This window comes from Chelon labrosus (genome assembly GCF_963514085.1).
Source record: "Chelon labrosus genome assembly, chromosome: 2".
In the NCBI taxonomy this organism is placed as follows: domain Eukaryota; kingdom Metazoa; phylum Chordata; class Actinopteri; order Mugiliformes; family Mugilidae; genus Chelon; species Chelon labrosus.
In genome coordinates this window covers 524573-544990 of record NC_140338.1, presented here as the reverse complement: position 1 = coordinate 544990, position 20418 = coordinate 524573, and the positions used below count along the sequence as shown (strand labels likewise).

Here is a 20418-nt window from a genome sequence, read left to right as displayed (position 1 = left end):
CAGGCTGCATCCTGCTGGGGATGGCTGCTGCCAGTGTTGGGAAAGTTCACTTTCTACGTGAACTAGTTCAAACCTCAGTTCACAAATTTTAAAATGAACTAGTTCATTTTATAGTTCATAATTCAAAATTTTGAACTAAGTTCACAGTTCCAAAAAATGAACTAGTTCAGTTCTTTTTTTCCATATATTGCTCAATTATTGCCATAGCCCATATAGAACCACAGACAAATGTTTTTTTTTTATTTTAATAAATTTCCATTTCAAATTCCATTTCAGTAGCCTACAGTAAAAAGGAATACTGGAATCCTTTACTCAGTACAGTAAAAAGGAATACTGGAATCTGGCAGGTTGTCCAGCTGCGGCTGGGAGATGACAATGGACCCACTACTGTACGCTGTTACTGGAATTTGGGTCGAGGATGAGGATTTGTCCTGACTGTTTTTTTAGTTGCTTGCACATACCTTGAGAGGCTAGCTGTGTGCTTTAGTTCAATATGCCGTTTTAGATTTGCAGTGGATGTTACTGACGTGCGGATTTTCTTTCTGAAAGCCGGCGGGCACAGTTTGCACATAAATGTAAGATTGCTCCCATCATCCTAACCGACCACCTTGTCATAAAACTGACTTAAGTGATCATACTTTGTCGCCTCCATGCTGCTGTGGCTTCCACGCTGCATTTTGTTTTGATGACGCATGCGGCGCTAGGCTACGACACTGGTGGCTGGTGTTGCCAGATTGGGTGTTTATTCCGCTATATATTAAGGCCTGTTTACGGTGTGTTTTAGCCGGGGTTTCGCCTGGAAGGCTCTATAGAAATCTGGCACCCTATAACTGAGAGAGCGTGCCGTTCACAGACACCAGAATGAACGAGTTCACAGTAACGTTCATCAGGCAGTAATACAGTACGTTCAGTTCATGTTCGCCCAAAATATGAACGAGTTCATGAACTATCGTTCAATGAACGCGTTCAGGCACAACACTGGCTGCTGCCATCAAGGAGTGTCATTGCTATGGGGTGGGGGTGCCTGGTCTGGTCTAGGTGGGTGCTACATGTCTAAGTAACATCCACACCAGTGAATGCCAGGTCCAGAAGTTGGTCGATGTTATTCACTTCTCCTGTCACTGGTCATAATGTTGTGGCTGATCGGTGTAAAGATACATTCAAAAAAGAAAGAAGAGGGACTAAAACATAAACCAGAAAGAACCAGAGAATGAGTTTAAGTCTAGTGATCTGAAACCATCCTAACATCTCTGTCCACTAACTCTACATCTATGAACATGTTGGTGTAACTGTGAACTAGACGCTGGATCATATCACCTCAGTGGCCTGTTGACTCTCTGGCTTTGTGAGTTGCACAGTCTGCAGCAGAGGTAGTTCACACTGATGGCTGAATCACAGAGGAAATGCAGAGCCTGTGACCTCTGCCCTTTGACCCTGCCGCTGGCTGACAGGAATCCTATCGCAATAAAATCCCAGCTGCTGGTGACCAGTGATCAGCTGGTTTAAACTCTAACTGTACAGCTGACAGAACAGAATGTGTCTCAGTGACGGTGTGTTGTCTGTTTCTATTGGTCCACACTTTAATGGTTTTATTTTTATTATATAGTCCTGTTAACAAATAAGTACACTCCATGGAAATAGTTGACCTGGTCTCAGAAGCCTCAGCTGTCTGTTTAAACTATAGACTGTTTATAAAGGTGGACGCCATGACTGCACCAAAGTCAAGTAGAGCTCCCCCTGGTGACTAGCTGCAGTATAGGTCATAAGCTCCACCCCTTCAATGTTAGTGGGCGGGACTTGGGACAAACTAAAACACTAAAGTAGACGTCTCCTTGTAACAGGTGGAGGTAGAGCAGAGCGTAGTATTAATGAAACTAAAACATGAGTGAGTCTGGAGGAAGTGTGGGCGGGGCATCAATATCACGGCTCCACGTGGCTCCGCCCTCAGACCTCTACTGATCACACTCTGGATCCAAACTCACAAGATGGCGCCGCCCGTATCCCCGGGAACATAGAGTCAGTTTGACCAATGAGAGGAAGAGGAGACGTGGTGTCCATGTTTATATACAGACTATGTTTTAAACATAACCCACTTGGAGAGGCTTCTGTCCACCAGTCTCTGACTTGTTAAATATATCTTGACCTTTGGTTCCATTTCCTCTTACTTCTCAGCAGTCTCTTGGTGGGTTTACTTTCTGACAGGATGCAGTATTCCTGACTGAGTCAATGACTGGAGGCTGTTGTTGTTTGGAGCCTCAACACGCTCCATCCATGCAGCTCAAACACATTCATCCTGACGTGAACCTTGGCTTCTCGCCTCAGAGACTGACTTCACTCCATTTGTCAGTTCTATTACTTTACACCTTTTCCTTAAGGTTGAAGGATTTATTTCCAGTATGTGTGAAGGTTCTCAGTCATTCAGGTCATGCTGTATCCAAAGACGTTTCTTGAGGACGTTTGTCCACTCATCCAAGTAGCTTCTGGTTTAAACCTGTTACCAGACTCCTGATGTCAGATGTTAGAAGCTGTTCATCATACGTCAGCTAATCTGAAGCTCCTCAGTCTAATCTAATCCACAGACACAGGTTGATCAACTGCTTCCATGGGGTGTACGTCTTTATGCTGCCTACATCCACACCACTGAAACATTTACTGCACTTGAATTTAATCTTGTCCATTGTGTTTTATATTCACACGTCCCCTGAGAGGCTGGTGTTATTCTATAATGTCATCATCATCATCATCATCATCATCAAATCCCAAGGGAAGATCCAAACTCTTCTATTCGTTAATTCTTTTACTACTTTCTGAGTTCCATAAAAACACCCCATAATAAACAGATTCAGATTAATGTAGCTGTGACGCTGTCGGGATGGTTTCTGGGTTTCAGTCTAGTGTCAACACTAATGAACATGGAGACAGCAGAGAGTCTGGAGGTGGTTTGATCCTTAAAAGCTCATGTTAGTTAGTTCACGGTGCTAACGGTTGTCCTGGTGGATAAAGAGTCTCCAGAAACGTTCTATTCACTCTCTATCTCCTTGTCATTAATTCAGTTGAAGGCTTGTGTTGTCCAGCGGCTGATACCTAGCCTGGGATGGTTTTCATTTATTTTAGGAGACGTCCTGTCATCCTGAACAGGTTTCATTCTGCAGGTGTTTACTGACATCAGTGAGATTTAATAAGTCGTTTGTAAAAACTGGATCTGGATCTTGAAGATCTTGGATGGAGGATGCTGAGGGCGGCAGGTTTGGGTCTTTTCTTGGGCTTAGTTGAGGTTTCTGATGTTTGCTTGGAGTTCAGAGCAGGTTCTGCCTTCTGGATGTTTTGTGATTCTTTCTTTCTTTTCATATATTCTTTATCATGTCCTGTTAATCTCTGGCTCTTCCTGCGGGTTCAATGTGCAATGGTTCTCCATCTCTACTGAAACTTGACAGCACTTAGAAACAAACTGATGTTACCTCCTTGTCTGACAAGGATTAGAGGAGGGGTGGGGGGGTGGGGGGCAGTCTGAATATGATGCTGCCTTCATGTCACGTGGGAAAGACTGTAAATCTGAGCCTCTTACTTGAAAATAGCCTTCACCTCTGCTTCTGGACTGAGACTGGCGACCAGGTCCAGGTCTCAGGAGGGTGGTGGAGGTCCGGTGTAGCCGTGATGGACTCATTTCAAATAAAAAACATTTACAGCCAGCACCAGTCATTTTGTGATTACTGCTGTTAAACATGACAACGGGGTCTTTTTGAATCAGTCCAACACAACCAGACCAATCCAGACCAGGTCTCTGGGGGGGACCTCTGAAACTCTGGACAACAGCTTTCCTCAGGTCCAGATAATATCAGCTTCATGTTATGGAGAGGAAGGAGGAGACCTTTCTAAATGAAACTCAGTAACAGACTGTTAATGACATTATTACTTTACTGTCTTTACATCATTTGATGGATCACACAATGATGAGTCCGTCTGCTTCAGTCTAGAGGACCAGGTCTAGAGAAGGAACCCTGTCTCAAAATCTACCTGCAACACGTTAATGAATTTATTTATTGTCAAGTAATTAACACTGAAACATTCTTGACATTTTTCCTTGGAGGGCTGAGGGGCTGTGAGTTAGTGATCTACTGAAGCTACCTCACTATGAATGAGAGTAAAAGATGAGCCCATGCTGCCTGAGATTTATTATTAATAGACCTAATCTATCTGTAGTAATCAGACGGTTTCCTGGGATTAACTTTGTCTTGTAGCCGTGAGAGGAGGAGTCAGTCTAAGCTACATGAGTTTACAGGTGAGTTCTCTCTCCTGTTCCCTCCCTCATGTCTCTTTGATCCAATCAGCTCCTTGTCTCCAATCAGTCTGCATACCTGATGGCTATCAAGCTCTGCTCTACATCTGCTCTACATCTGCTCTACATCTGTTCTACCTCTGCTCTGGTCTCTCATCCACCACCCGTCCTGGTCAGTTCATCGTGGAAACTTGCTGATCCTGTAAGTCTTTACATTTTATTTTTATCAGATGTCCTGTCTCTCTATTGATGGACCTTCAGCACAGATCAGAACCTCTCCACGTTCTCCTGTCCTGCTGTTTCCAGCTTCCTGCCTTCACCTGGAACTTCTTGATCTTAAACTCAGACTAAACACAAGTCATTGTATTTGGATTCTCTAGATGTTATCACCTTGGCCTCCAGTACTACTGGGAGAAACCAGGGGCCATATTCCTAAAGACTCTTATCTCAAAGAGTTGCTCCTAGTGGACAAACTCTAAGAACATTCTTAGAATCATGATGTTTTCTCAGAGTAGATCCTGGTAAAGAGGGTTAGAGTGGAGGGGCCTCTGTGGATCATCTCACAGATACTTGATCAGTTTGGGATCTAGTGACTTTTTTGAGTTGATTATGTGAAATGACATGATGTGATCCTACAGTCAGAATATAATCCTAGTTTTATTTCCAGTCCTTCTCCTGGAGAACAAATACAGATGGTGGACACCAACCAGAAGGTTTAGGTCCTAATTGAACATATTGTCTCTGATGTGATGGACCACGAGACACGCTTGCTTGTGATTGGTCCGTCCGTCCGTCAGTCACCATTCAGATCTATTTCTGCGTGGGAATGAGCTCATCGATGTCTTGGTTGCGCTCCAGCCTCTTCTCCATGGCGACGAGCAGCTTGACCCCGTCCACCACCAGCTGGGTCAGCGCCACCTCGCTCTGGCTGAAGGTCGCCGCGTTGCTCACACAGTGCAGCGCCGGGGATTCTGGGAAATGAGAAGCCAGGGCTCTAATATCCTGTTTTTCTTTTAGAAAAAAAGTCTAAATATTTCAGTTCTTTCTTTTTCAAGGATTAGGATTTGTTGATTCCTCAGACAGTTCACAGAAAGAGCCGCCATGAATTAATTACAGATGAAAAGTTAATCTGTATTTAAGATGGACCTTCCTATCCTCCTCCAGGTTTCTATGTCACATATAAATGAATTAGCTCAGAGGAAGTTGGCTAAACATGTGTAACACAGACTTAGGTCATGCATTTTAATTTTATAAATGGTGAAAGAGACCGGGTCACGACAAAGGTTGCATGGTGGACAGGTAGACAGTAGGAGGGGTAAGTGATGCTGGGACTGAGGAGAACCTCTCTGCCCTTAGTCTCTATGAATGAACACATGTACCAACGGACAGATATATTTAAATATTAGTAACGGTTATTCTCTTGGTACCTGTCCTGTCCATGCGGATCCTCAGTCTCTTCAGGATGTCCTGGAGCCGTCTGTGTTTGGGGAGGTGTTGCAGTTTGAGGTGGACGTTGACCCTCAGACCCGTTCCCACGTCGGCCGGCGAGCTCGTCACCCATCCCAGCTGCTGCTTCCAGATGAACGGGTGTTTGAGCTCCCTGTAGTACTCCTCCAGCTGGACACAAGCAACAGGCAGTGTTACGCCTCTCCAACGGGACCGCTTTACAGAGTGGTTGGCATGGCAACTGGTGGTCGCCATGATGTCACATCCTGTTTCTATAGCGTCAAATAACTAAAACAAAACTTATCCAACAAATTGACTCTTGAACATTCATCAACATTATATGAACTACATAAAATGACAGAAACCATCTTTGGAAAACAATCACTGAAGTGTACTTTAGTGTTTTAGTTTGGCCCAAGCCCCGCCCACTGACATGGAGGGGGTGGAGCTCATGACCTATACTGCAGCCAGCCACCAGGGGGAGCTCTACTTGATTTGGCTTCACTTTAGAGGAGCAGTCATGGCGTCCATGTTTATACTGTTTATGACCATCTGTAACTACCAGTCAGTCTTTAACTTTAATTATCAACAACTCATTAGCATTAGCAACAATTAATTAGCATTAATGAAAGTGGCGTCTGTAAGAATCCGACCCATCCCTGACCTTCTGCAGGTTGATGCAGATCCATCTGAAAGCTTCGGCCACGTTGGCGTCGTCTCGTGTGGACACCAGCCTGAGGTGGTCCTCCATGTTGACCCAGACCACCAGGCTGCCGTCTTTACTCAGCCTGCATGAAATATTAGACATGTTGAGGAAGAGTTTGAGTCTCTGTAGTCATGGTGATGTTATTATGGTCTTGAGATGCTTGTGTTGTTTGTGCCTCGTCTACAGTTCAGATGAATGTGATTCCAGGTCTGATCTTATAACCGACAGCAGACCTGCTTCTCTATCTGAGCCCTCCTCTGTCCATATATGAACCCAGACTGACCAGACCGCCCTGGCGTCGGGCCAGTCCCGGGCCACACCGATGCGGAGCTGAGAGGAAGACGGAGGCTTGAGGGTCAGCTCCTTCTGCTGCTCCTGGTTCAGCTCCTTCAGTGAGAGGAGTCGACCCGGCAGCTCCTCCTCCAGCCGCTGCAGAGCTGAGGAGGAGATGCTGGTTTAGAACCCGGGTCTGTACTGACAGAACACTGTTCAGCTAAAAGGTTCTAAGTGTCTGATTCAGGAGGAACACGTGGTCATGTTATACCCAAAAGACAAGCTGAAAGAAAAGGAGCTGGACTTGGAGAGTTTGTTGAAGACATTTTGGGGGAGTTTTAACATCATTACCATTGACTGGGGAACAGTCTCTGTTGGTATCAGGTTTCTGATGAGTAACACCCACACATGTTCATATTTAGGAGTGGACCTCTTTGCTTTCTTTGTGTTTCCTGTTTTCATTTTGTAAAGTTCATCCTTGGTGTTTCTTGTCCTGCTTTATTTCCTGCCCCCCACCCAACAGATTGTTTGATTGGTTTCTCCCTCATTAGTTCCACCTGTGTGTGCCCAGGTGTGTATATAGTCACTTTCACTCTTGTTTCTGTTCTACTAGTGATTCCTGGTTTCTGAGTTTTAGTCTTGATTTACTTTTCTGGATTTCACCTGCCCCCCCATTTAGGTCTTTATTAAAGTGGTTTTTGTGTCCTACCTCACCACCATAACAGAAATGTCTTCAAGAAACTCTACGAGATGCTCACAAAACATTTTCCCACTGAGGATCATTAGTGGTAACCCAGGGGACATCAGACATTGCTTGGTATCTGACTTTCTAGAGCCAAGCAGCTCTGACTGAATACAGCCGCCTCTTAACCCTAGAACACTAACGTAGGGTGATTTTGGTTGAGTTGCTGTTGTCTGAGTTGCTGTCTGAGTTGCTGCTGTCTGAGCTGCCTGGGTCCTTGGGTTCCTTCAGGCTGCTCCCTGACATCATTGAAGGTAGGATTGTTTCCAAGAAAGAGTATTTCTTATTGAGTATATTTAATCAGGTGAAATATACCTGACATCAGTGATGGTGTTACTAGTTATAACGTTAGTGTTCTAGGGTTAACACTACTCTAGGTCCCAAATGTTCCTCTGTGAATCTGCAGCCTAGCTCCGCCCATTTCAACGTAACTCTGCAACAGCACTCTTCAGATACAGACATGCAGTACCTCTTCTGGCCAGTGAGAGGAGCTGTCTGCGCTCTCCTCGGCTGCAGTGAGTTGGAAAGCAGAAGTCTTCAACGCCTCGAACGACGCTGACCTCACAGTGTACAGCGTACGACCCGTCCAGGTCGTCACCCCCCTGCACACACGTCCTGGTTTGTTAGAATGACATTAAAACCAGTCTCCTCATAAATATTCATAAATATCTGATTAATGACTGATGCCCCGGCAGGATGCTGGAGCATGGAGTTTCCTTCAGGGACAGTTGAGTAGTGAGGAGGCTGCACATGGATGGTGGAACATGGCAAATATCTCATGGCCTTGTTGAAAAGCAGCTGGATTCATAACAGAAATATGAGCTGATAATGTTTTACCCTGTTTCTGATTGTTAACTGTTATAGCCGTGTTGAAATGAAGACATAAGTTAAACCTGGTTGATTATTGAGACTTGTTGCTGCAGGAAACGTTTCTCTGGTTTATTATCATTTAAACATTAATGCAAAGCTACCTTCAAGTTGGCGTAGTTGAAGTCGCTCTCTGGGGTTTGTTTGGTGACCTTGTGTCCGTGATACGCTTCAATGACTCGGTCCAAGAAGTCACAGAACAGGATGTAGGACTCAGCGTCACCCGCGACACATCCGACGGACACGGGACCCGACCACTCACCTTTATCAACAAACATTCAGCCAATGTTACTGAACAGGATGACTTTACTGATCCTCACACAGCAATCAGCCATAACATTATGACCACCTTCCTCATATTGTGTAGGACTCATCAGAGAATTGACATGGGCCTTCTGAGGGTGTCCTGTTAGTGGGGGGGCCTTTGAGAGGAGGGGCCTCTGTGGATCATCCCACAGATACTTGATCAGTTTGGGATCTAGTGAATTTGGAGGCCAGGTCAACACCTTGTGCTGTTCTTCATGTTTTTTTTTTAGTTGTTCCTAAAGTGTTTTTGTGTGTGTGTCTGTGTCAGGCTGCATCCTGCTGGGGATGGCTGCTGCCATCAAGGAGTGTCATTGCTATGGGGTGGGGGTGCCTGGTCTGGTCTAGGTGGGTGCTACATGTCTGAGGAACATCCACACCAATGAATGCCAGGTCCAGAAGTTTCCCAGCAGAACATTGAACTGTCACAGGATGGTTTAAATGTTATTCACTTCTCCTGTCAGTGGTCATAATGTTGTGGCTGATCGGTGTAACAGGTACATCACCTGGTTCCTCAAGACCCGGACGGATGATATCATCAAAGATGACCCCACTGTGTGTGCAGCGGTTGAACTGTCGGCGGTACATGGCCGGAGTCAGGATCCGTCCCATCAAGGTAAAGTTCCTGCACAGGTCAGGGAACTCCTCCTCAGGGGAACCTCTCCTCAGGTGGAACTGGGCCATGGGGTCAGGGGGAACCAAACTCTGGTGTACACGGGACGGTGTCACAGAGGAGATGGTTTTCCATTCTATGTACCGTGTATCCTTGTATCCATGTCCACCTTATGTTATGTCCTTCCTTGCCTATACCTAATTTGTACAGTGTCCTTGGGTACCTTGAAAGGCGCTTTTCTAAATAAAATTTATTATTATTATTATTATTTTACTGCTGCATATGTCCAGCTAATAATCTACCACATATAGCATCATGCTAGCATGTGCTGTTCATTATAATCAGTGTGTGACACAAACCAGAACCACTGAGCTCTGCTCTCATTCAAAACATTCTTAATAATGTAAAAAGTATTTTAACATTACCACCAGTGGTGGGTCATCAGGACCAGCAAAGCCTTCTCTGCTGGCCTTTATAAAATCATTGACTTCCATTTTAATATTTTCCATTAATCTATTAAATTATTCCAGTAGTTTATTCTTTTCATGTTCTGTCTTGTCTGTCTCTCAGCTGTGGTGCTTCTGTCAGTGTAGCTTAGCATCAGAGCTTTTATCCAATCATATTTCATCATCATGTTGCTGGGCCTTCACAATTAAACCTGAAACACACTGTAATGACGCTGTTGATGTTCATCTGTTGCTAGCTGCACAACATTAACGTTCTGATAGCTGTTTGTTGAAGCCACCATGGAGGAAAGAGGAGAGGCTATCCATCTGGTTGCAGATCTTCTTAGAAAGACATTTTCACGGCGGACTTTGAAGGAAAAGCTGGATATTGTGAGGAAAGGCCGCCCAACCCTGGAGCTAGCTAGCCTGACCCAGGTCAGCAACTATGAGCGCTACCCTTGGTTGACAGGCTCTGAGGAGAACTCTAAATAGTTTCTAAAGTTCTGGTGATAAAATGAATTATATTTACATCTGTTATGTATATTTCTGTCATTTTATTGGGTCGACATTGATGCTTCTGCTGGATTTGACGTATGTGGCGCTGGTGGCTGCAGTGAGTGAGAGGAGACTTGATGAATTGTTCTAAGTGAGTTTCCACCCACTGGTCACCACAGTATTTATATCACACCTGATTAACTCTAGCTCAGGGTGGTTCTAGTTATAAATGAAAAATAAAAACATTATTACTGAATAAAACTGTAGGATCAGAACAATTACCTCCAAAATCGGCCGGTACCTTGTCTCCATAGGAAACACGACTGGAGCTACATGAAAACATAAGAACAGTCAGTGAAAACATTTTAATAGGAAAGATTTAAAAGTCTGAAAATAAGGATGTAGTGCTTCTTTTGGTCTTGTAAATCGTAAATTTATATATTGCACCTTTCTACCTTACAGTTCTTTACAGAGTGGCACATCTGTAGGTGTTGCTCATCACAAACTGGATGAATCATTAGTAGCACTGATTGAGGAAGGACAACAGGAACTAAACCTCCAGTTACAGCTCAGTATCTGGTCGACAGACACGAGTCATGTGAGCTTCTGATGAGCAACACCCACTGGGGTCATATTTAAACCCTCAACTTTGCTTTTCACCTCTGTGTTTTACATAAAGAACATGATTACAAGCTGGATATATCAGAGAGTTATATCTAAAAAACTATAAATATATCTAGAAGGGAGAAAAGCTTTAACATTATTCAGTCTACAGTGTTTTCTGTTCACATCACATAAACATGTATGACACATTTATTTTAGCTGTCTATATTAAATTCACCTCAACCCGAGTTGTTCTTTAGTTCAACGTCTGGAAACAAAGGAGATATTAACATGGACACATGTCCATGTTAATGTCTCAGTGAGTCTGAGGAACCTCTAATCTGTCACAGGTAACCGTCTACGATGAAAAGCAGAGGCATGCAGTGAAAACGATGGCACACTCACGTTTGACCTTCCACATGTCGTCAGCTTGGTGTCAGACGCCCGTCAGCACAACAAAGGCTCTAAGAATAGTGGCGTTGGTCGTGAGCAGCTCATCCTGCAGCCTGCAGCCTGCTGGAGTCCAGTTACAGTCCAACCAGCGCCGGTCCTTTTTATAACCACCACTGCTGTGAATGTATGACATCATGCTTTTGTCTTCAAACAGATGACTTCTGACTTTGTTCATCACGTTACTGGGAACACTTTGTAGTCCTGCAATGTTCATTTATTTATTTTGATGGACAAACGATACACGTAGCGTATGGATGCACTTATACATCACTTTAAATATGTTTTAGAGCAGAGGTCTTCAACAGGGGCTCCACAGGGGTACTGCAGGGGGTCGTTTTGGTCATTTTTTCATATTTTGTTCCTCCACAAATGTAATGGCCTTTAAATCCACATTAACATGAATCTGACATATTGCAGTGAATGAATAAATGGAGGAAGAAGATGTTATCTTTCAGTCAGAAACTCATCCAGCGACACACAGGAGCTCTCTCAGGCTCAGCACTGGTTCACCCACGGCACCAGACAAGCCTGGACCCGCCCCTCCAAGAGGAGGACTCGCCCCCTTCGCCGCTGGACCAGGTTCCCTGTGAGTGACCCAGAGCATAATCAGTTTTCAGCTGACTAAGATCCCAGACACAACTTCAACTTCACCCATGAATCCTTGCACGACTCCTGCCGTCCAGTCTGTAGGTGGCAGTGAAGAACATAATGCCACAGTCCTGGGACTCTCTGTGTAGCCTGGCTAGCACTGTTAGCTCCTCTTAACTTGTTAGGACAAGACATTTCCCATGACAACAGAGGGCAGACGTGGTTTGTACCGTCTTCTCCAGCACTAACAGCTGTTCCCTTGTAAAGAGCAGAGCTGTGGGTTCATTATGACTCCTGGTGTCTCGTGTTCTGTCCCTCAGCTGAAGCTAAACAAGCTGTGGAACGCTAGCTGTGGTTTCTGTGGAGGCTTCTAATGGTTTGATGGGTCTTATTGTTGTTTAGGGTTTAGTTGTGATGTACTGGGTGCTGGTTCAGTTTGTTGTTCTGTTTACTTCATTATTGTTGGTAACCCTTGGTGTGTGCTATTATTCTGATTTATTCATCCAGCACATTAAAACCAGGTCCAGTGAAATTTGAGTTGCAAATGTCTCCAGACAAACAGTAAAGAGGAAATGATCATCTGCTGATCATGTGTTCATCCTGGACCGGTGTTCAAGGCTCAGACCTCACAGGTCATAGACAGGACCGTGGAGAACATTCCATATATGGTGTTGTTTTGTTTATTTTCTTTTCAGATGGGTAAAGAGATGCAGACGTGAAGCCTGATGAGTCATATAGGTAGATGGGTGTGTTTCCTGTTGTATCACGTGATCACAGACGGAAAAGACTAAAGGAAAACTACTGCACTGACTTTCATTTCTGCTGAACTACCCAACGATGTCCTGACGGTAACATCAACCCGACTTCCTACTGGAAGAATGTATGGGAGTACAGGAAGAGACTTGTGGATAGAAAACTATTTTTTAATTTAATCAACCATTTTTGTTTGTTCTTCTGAAGTCAGGCGGTGGAAGAATGGAAAACAGTAAACCTGTGGTTCCAGCAGCAGCATCACAGTCACAGTTTGGTAAGATAGTGATTTATTTCTAAGGGCTCTCAAAATACCTAAAGAAACTGCCATAGTGAGGTTTTTCTTTCATTTTCGTTTCTGTATAAAAGACACAAGCGGGTGTGTGAAGCAGAAAGTAAACACTGATTCAGACTATAAACAGGAACTGGATCTCAGGTGACTGTTATGAGCTTTGCTAATGAACAGCCTCAGTGGGCCTATTGGACTATATAAGGGACTGAATCAAATAATCATTTTAGTACAGTTAGTATATATTTCAATCTTAAAGTCTGCACAGACTGAATCCTCTTTAACGCACTCTTCTTACTAAGTGGAGATTCACTTTGAGGTTTAACAGCATTAAGGGACATTACATCTTCATTAAATCATATTTTAATCATAAGACAAAGTTGGAAAGCCTTGACACTCTTTACTCATACTCATAATAATAGTGTGTTTTTCAGAATGAAGTCAAGCTGGTTGAAGTGAAATCTCAAATGAATACATAAATATGATCTAATGAACTAACACTTGTCTGTTCTCGTTTAGCTAGCAGCCAGAGGGAAGTAGGAGGAATCAATGCCAACGACAGAAGTGTTGTCAACCAGCCTCATCTCACCAACGTTACATGTGGTGATGTGAATATCTTCACGTATGGTAAATGAATCCCCTCAATCAATCAATCAATCAATCAATCAATCAAAAATAACCAAATAAATACTTTATTTATGTTTAACTGTAAATGTGCTAGAATCATTTATTTCTGTTTCAGTTGAATCTTCCACCAGGGCTGATGAGACTAATGCTGTTCCTTCCCAACCCAAAGGTACTGAGCTTTTACTCACATACTCACTTTAAACATATCTAGTGGGAATGAATAACAGAAGCTAAAAACGATCCCATCCAGTAAAGTTAGTGACGTCACCTGTTTGTCTTGATGAACATGATGCTCTGCTTTCTGAGTAAATACTAACCTGAACCTTGTTAGTCTACCAGCATGTGGACATCTTGAAGCCTAATGGTCTGGAAACCTGAAAACCTTTTGTTAACTTGGAACAACGAGAGATTACTTGACACTTATTTAACAATATGTGGGTCTTTCAGGAAACGTCAAAAGGTGCCAAGATGACCTGAAATCATTCCTCAAAGATGAAACAGAGAAAATCTGTGAAGGATTAAAGGAAGATGCGTCGTCAAGTCTATTAGACAAGATCTACACAGAGCTCTACATCACAGAGGGAGAGAGTGGGGAGGTTAATGGAGAACACGAAATAACTGAATTAGAGAGCTCAAGGAGTACGAGTGAGGAGAGGAAAATAGATCTCAACAACCTTTTTGAACCTTTGTCAAGTGAAGACGTTCCTCCTCGGAAGGTTTTGACAAAGGGCATTGCTGGCATTGGAAAAACTGTCGCTGTGCAGAAGTTCACTCATGACTGGGCAACAGGAACAGCCAACCAAAGGATCCAGTTCATATTTCCCTTCACGTTCAGAGAGCTGAACTTAATAAAAGACGAGCGTTTGAGTCTCAAGGATTTAATGTGCCAATATTTTGAAGAAGTTAATGATTTGGAAACATCAGACTACAGGAATTGTAGCGTTTTGTTCATTTTTGACGGCCTGGACGAAAGCAAGTTTCCTCTGGACTTCAGTAAAAATCAAATGTGCCGCAGTGTGACAACGCCTACAACAGTGGACGTCCTACTGACCAACTTAATCAAAGGGAGACTGCTGCACAAAGCCTCCATCTGGATAACGAGCAGACCGGCTGCAGCCAGTAAGATTCCTCTCGAGTTCATCAACAGAGTGACCGAGGTACGAGGCTTCACTGACGAGCAAAAGCATGAGTACTTTCAGAAGAAAATCAGTGACAAGGTTATTGCTCAGAAAATCTACAGTCATCTTCAGTCAAAGCCGCTAAGAAGTCTGTACATAATGTGTCACATCCCGATGTTCTGCTGGATCTCAGCCACAGCTCTCCAGAGTCTCCTCACTGATCAGCACCATACCGAGCTGCCCAAGACTGTGACGGAGATGTATACACACTTCCTGATCATCCAGACAAAAAGCAAACAGAAGAAGGATTACCAGGAAGGTGAAACAGACAAACATCTGATCATGAAGTTGGGAAAGTTGGCATTCGAACAGTTACAAGAAGGCAACATGATCTTCAAAGAAGAAGATCTGAAAGTTTGTGAAATTGATCTGAAACAAGCTGCCGTGTATTCAGGAATTTGTACCCAGATCATCAGAAAAGAATGTGGTCTTCACAAACAAGAGTTTTACTCCTTTATACATTTAAGTGTTCAGGAGTTTCTTGCAGCTCTGTATGTTCTACAGACCTTCATAGGGGGAAAAGATCTCCTCAGCCGCAGAGTGATGGTGATGTCAGAGAAAGGAGAAATCCCCATCATCTTCCTCCACAAGAGCGCAGTGGATAAGGCACTGAAGAGTGACTGTGGAGAATGGGACTTGTTCCTGCGCTTCCTGCTTGGTCTCTCACAGGAAGGAAATCAGAGACTTCTTCAGAGGGAACTGGGACTTAAAGAAGGGAGTCCACAGAGCCACCAGGAGACCATCGCCTACATTCATGAGAAGATCAAGAAACTGTCTTATACTGACAAGAGCATCAATCTATTCCAGTGTCTGAATGAGTTGGGTGACCGGTCTCTAGTAGAGCAAGTCCAGAAGTACCAGAGCTCAGGAGATGTTAACAAAATCTCGCCTCCACATTGGTCAGCGCTGGCCTTTGTGCTGCTTGTTTCCAAAGAAGACCTGTCTGTCTTTGATCTGAAGAAGTACTATGGCTCAGATGAAGTTCTGGAGAGGCTGCTGCCAGTGCTCAAAGTCTCAAAGACTGCTTCGTAAGTATTTGGCTTCAGGAAACACCTCTGATGCTCTGTGCTTCAGTTTAAATTCAGTGTTAGACGTGAGACGTTAACACTCATTTTCTTTTTCACTTCAGGTTAAGTGACTGTAACCTCACTGTCAGATGCTCTAGGGCTATTTCTTCAGTTCTCAGCTTCAAATCTTCTGGTCTGGAGGAGTTAGACCTGAGTGGAAATAGACTGCAGGACCCTGGAATGGAGCAGCTCGGTGATGGCCTGAAAACTCCCAACTGCAAACTTCAGAGACTCAGGTAAAATCCTCCGAGCGCCTCAGGTTGTGTCCAGTAGTTTATATATTCTTGATGATGTGTGACGAGGATCAGACTCGTCTATTCCACAGCAGCATTTCTATGTGTAATACATCCCATGGAATCATGTTTGGGCTTTGGTGTAGCTGGAAAAGTGGGTGGGAGGGAAGCGTAAGGTTTTCATAATAAAAGTCTGTAGCACCTCCCAGAGGTTCAGGGTGCTTTACCGTTTGACCATCAAATACTGTTCTGCAGACTGAAGAAGGTTCAGGCCTGACTGAGTTTTTAGCTGATACACTTTGTATTTGCAGTGTGAGCTATACCTCTTTTGACTCTTTTGTTTGTTTCCTGTGGTGTAGCTTGAGACGGTGCAGCGTTACCGAAACTGGATGCGAACATTTAGCCAAGGCTCTAGCTGAGAACCCTTCCCACCTGAGAGAGATGGATCTCAGCGAAAATAAATTCAGTGGACTGGAGCTATTTCCGGTCATTGCCGTAAAATGCTGCTTGGAAACACTGAGGTAAGCACTGACATTTATTTGTACGCTAAAATTTAAAGTTTGACTTGTAGTGAAAGAGTCTAGTGACGATTCAGATACGAAGGATTCATTGTCAGGAAGGAGCAAACTGCTTTAAACCCAGTTCCTTGTACTGCCTGCAGATTATCTGACTGTGGCATCAACGAGTTTGGATGCAGTCTGCTGGTCTCTGGTTTTTGCTCAAATCCAGCCCATCTAAAAAACCTGGATCTAAGTAGGAACCATTTGGGAGGCAAGGCAGTTGCTCGTCTCTCTGACCTCCTGAAGAGTCCTGACTGCCAGCTGCAGAGATTATGGTAAGACTCCCACCAGCCTTCAGACTGACCGAGTATGAAAGAATCATTTTCAACTGTTTGCTTTTAGAATGAGACACCACAGGGATTTAAAATAAAACATGTCTACTTTTCTGTAAAGGCTTTTTAAGACAGGCATCCAAAGTGAAAGTGCTAAAGTTCTGGTCTCAGCGTTGGTTTCCAACCCTTCCCATCTGAAGGAACTGGATCTGGGAGCTAATGACCTTGGTGATGCTGGAGTGATGGAAGTTGCTGCTCTGCTGAAGCATCCGAGCTGCAGGATGGAGACACTGAGGTGAGACACTGACAAGACTAAAACCTTACACAGTTTTTGAATCTGAGTCATGAAATTTTGTTTTAGAATTATTTTTAATATTTGGAGAAGTCCAGAAAAAAACACTGCAGCTGATTCTACCAGTTCAGACTTTTAGGGTGTACATTCAAGCACGGTGATTTAATGGACAACATGGACGATGACATTTTGAGTACCTTTGCTACAACTTTCTCATACACCGATCAGCCACAACATTATGACCACTGACATCAACCATCTTGTGACAGTTCAGTGTTCTGCTGGGAAACTTCTGGACCTGGCATTCATTGGTGTGGATGTTACTTAGACATGTAGCACCCACCTAGACCAGACCAGGCACCCCCACCCCATAGCAATGACACTCCTTGATGGCAGCAGCCATCCCCAGCAGGATGCAGCCTGACACAGACACACACACAAAAACACTTTAGGAACAACTAAAAAAAAAACACATGAAGAACAGCACAAGGTGTTGACCTGGCCTCCAGATTCACAATTTTATATCCTGAAAGTAGACAAAGAGAACCCAGTCAAACAAATAAAAACAGAAATATTAGACTAAAATGAACCAATATTACATATCAGAGAGGAGCTCCTCTAGGATCCAATCAGAGTCCATGTGTTCAGAAGTGTTTCCATCAATGTAATGAGACTCAGGTGTGGTTCAGTTCCTGGTTTAGGGTTAGGGTTAGGAACTTCTAAGCAGCTAAAGGTCTCTCTCTCATTGGCTAATGTTAATGTTGATGAATCCACTGAACAACCATGGTGTGATGGACAAAGACACTGCTCTCCAAGAAGAACAAGATGAATGTTTAGGAACGGCCAAGTCAAAGTCCTGACCTTAATCCAATAGAAATGTTGTGGAAGGACCTGAAGCCAGCAGTTGATGTGAGGAAACCCACCAACATCTCAGAACTGAAGTGGTTCTGTTCTGAGGAATGGGCTAAAATTCCTCCAAGCTGCTGTAGACCACTGATCAGCAGTTACCAGAAACATTTAGTTACAAGGAGGTCACAGCAGATACTGGAAACAAGGAGGACATGATATGTAATATTGGCTCACTATCTTGAATTAATAAGAGCTGAAGTGTAATATTTCTGTTGCATTGGTTTGACTGGGTTCTCTTTGTCTACTTTCAGGGCAGCTGAGTAATCTTTATGCCTCAAAACATTCTGAAGGTTTGAATGTAGAACACTACATCAGAAACCTGAATGCTTCCATCTCTGACACATATGTTTGAAAGGTCAGAGGTCAGAGGTCAGGGTGTGGAGTTTCTATTGTGTGTCACCTTTTCATTAAGAAGGTTTTTCCTAACAGATTATCTGGCTGTCGGTTTACAAAGACGGGCTGTGTTGCACTGGCCTCCAGTCTGAAGTCTAACCCCTCCTACCTCAGAATCCTGGATGTGTCCAGAAATCACCTCCAAGACCAAGGAGTTGAAAAACTTTCTGAGGTTTTCTTAACAGAGCCACTTTGCAAACTGGAGACACTGAAGTGAGTATCACAGCCATCATCTGCCACGTTGTCAGGTCAGATAGTTTTCAGGTATCTGAGGCCACTTTGAAACTAAAACTGATCACTGAAAGTCAATATAGTACATGTATGTGTACACGTGTGTCTATTAATTATTATAGTGAATAATTATTAATCAGATAAATGGTTTGTTCTCTGGGTGAATCACTATTTTGTACATTTAACAGACACCTGGACAGTAGTTGCTATACTCTGAACAGATTTTTTTTATATATAGACATCTGTCATTACCTGAGTCACCAACACAACATCATTCAGATACACCTCAACACAACAGTTGGTCCCATCTGATAACTACATGTCCCCTCACAGCCTGAAGTGTTGCACATTAACACAAGCCTGCTGCCGACCTTTGACCTTGGCTCTTAGCTGCTCCTCTGCTCTCAAAGAGCTCGACCTGAGCTTCAACCAGCTGATGGACCAGGGGATAGAGCTGCTCTGTGATTGGCTAAGAAAACCTCAATGTAAACTGGAGATACTGAGGTGAGACGTTTTTTTGTAAACAGGGTTAGAAGTTAAATACTTTCTGTTGGACAAATGGATCTGAATTATAGATCTGTGATTATTGCCAACATCATTCACTTAGTGGTCCTTGATGGTCATGAAAAAAGTCTTTCATAAATGAAGATAATAAATGTTTTGAAAGTTCTGATGACGACCTAGATGACTGTAGCATGACATTGTCTGTCTAATGATCTTAAATTTATGGACCAGTTGTTTTATCCGTGTGTGTTCAGAGCTACTTAAATGTTTTTGAGCCCATTTCTGCGTAAAAATGACTCGAAAATAACCCTGGAAGTACAACACAAAGAGGACCCAATCACAAAAGGAAACGGCAATATTATACTTTATAAACTTATATTTAATCAAGAAAATTCAGAAGCTCCTAAACTGCACTGTAAAATAAAGATGGACGCCGTGACAGCTCCTCTACAGTGAAGCCAAAGAACGTAGAGCTCCCCCTGGTGGCTGGCTGCAGTATATGTCATAAACTCCACCCCCTCCATGTTAGTGGGCGGGGCTTGGGCCAAACTAAAACAGACATCACTTATTCATGTGATCATTTCTACTAGTGGTTGAATGAAGGAGTTAAACTCCTCTTCCTCAGATCAGCCCTGTTGAGTAGGTGGTCTTTAATGTGACCCAGGACTCATTGTGTGTTCACACTACCAAAGGAAGGAGGTCACATGTGTCCCAGACCACCTCCACATGTGGACTGACACCAGATCAGTGTTCACACCTGGACCTGTTTAACCTGGACTCTAGAGACCAGATCAGTGTTCACACCTGGACTCTAGAGACCAGATCAGTGTTCACACCTGGACCTGTTTAACCTGGACTCTAGAGACCAGATCAGTGTTCACACCTGGACTCTAGAGACCAGATCAGTGTTCACACCTGGACCTGTTTAACCTGGACTCTAGAGACCAGATCAGTGTTCACACCTGGACTAGAGACCAGATCAGTGTTCACACCTGGACTCTAGAGCCCAGATCAGTGTTCACACCTGTATGCTGGTCACTAGAGATCAGATTCCCCAGGACAGGTGTGACTGTGAGGTGTGAACGTGGCCAGAGTTACATGTTAAAATGCGTTTCGTCCTCAGACTGTCCTGGTGCACAGAGAGAAGCTGTGAGTCTCTGGCCTCAGCTCTAAGGTCCAACCCTTCACACCTGAGAGAGCTGCACCTGAGCAAGAGTAGCGCAGGTGAATCAGGTCTGGAGCTCCTGTCTGATTTACAGAAGAAAGAACTTCACAATCTGAAACTGACGGTGTCGGAGTGAT

The 20418-nt window shown here is 43.8% G+C and overlaps 2 protein-coding genes across 2 annotated transcripts; one reads left to right on the top strand and one right to left on the bottom strand.

Annotated features, from left to right (window-relative positions):
• Positions 1 to 5086: 5086 nt before the first annotated feature.
• Positions 5087 to 11191, bottom strand: LOC311506657 (creatine kinase M-type; the record flags this gene model as incomplete). The annotated part of the gene is made up of 9 exons (XM_084570704.1): positions 5087 to 5247; positions 5704 to 5893; positions 6387 to 6510; positions 6712 to 6865; positions 7913 to 8045; positions 8415 to 8567; positions 9115 to 9318; positions 10450 to 10496; positions 11176 to 11191. 9 exons carry the CDS (start codon positions 11189 to 11191, stop codon positions 5087 to 5089), a joined length of 1182 nt encoding a protein of 393 aa, XP_084426830.1.
• A 473-nt stretch (positions 11192 to 11664) lies between these two features.
• LOC311505347 (NACHT, LRR and PYD domains-containing protein 12-like) lies at positions 11665 to 20418 on the top strand (the record flags this gene model as incomplete). The annotated part of the gene is made up of 11 exons (XM_084568861.1): positions 11665 to 11809; positions 13370 to 13477; positions 13593 to 13646; positions 13925 to 15683; positions 15785 to 15958; positions 16315 to 16476; positions 16617 to 16790; positions 16909 to 17082; positions 18418 to 18594; positions 18946 to 19116; positions 20240 to 20418. The coding sequence occupies 11 exons, from the start codon at positions 11665 to 11667 to the stop codon at positions 20415 to 20417; spliced, it is 3276 nt and encodes a 1091-aa protein (XP_084424987.1). The 3' UTR covers position 20418.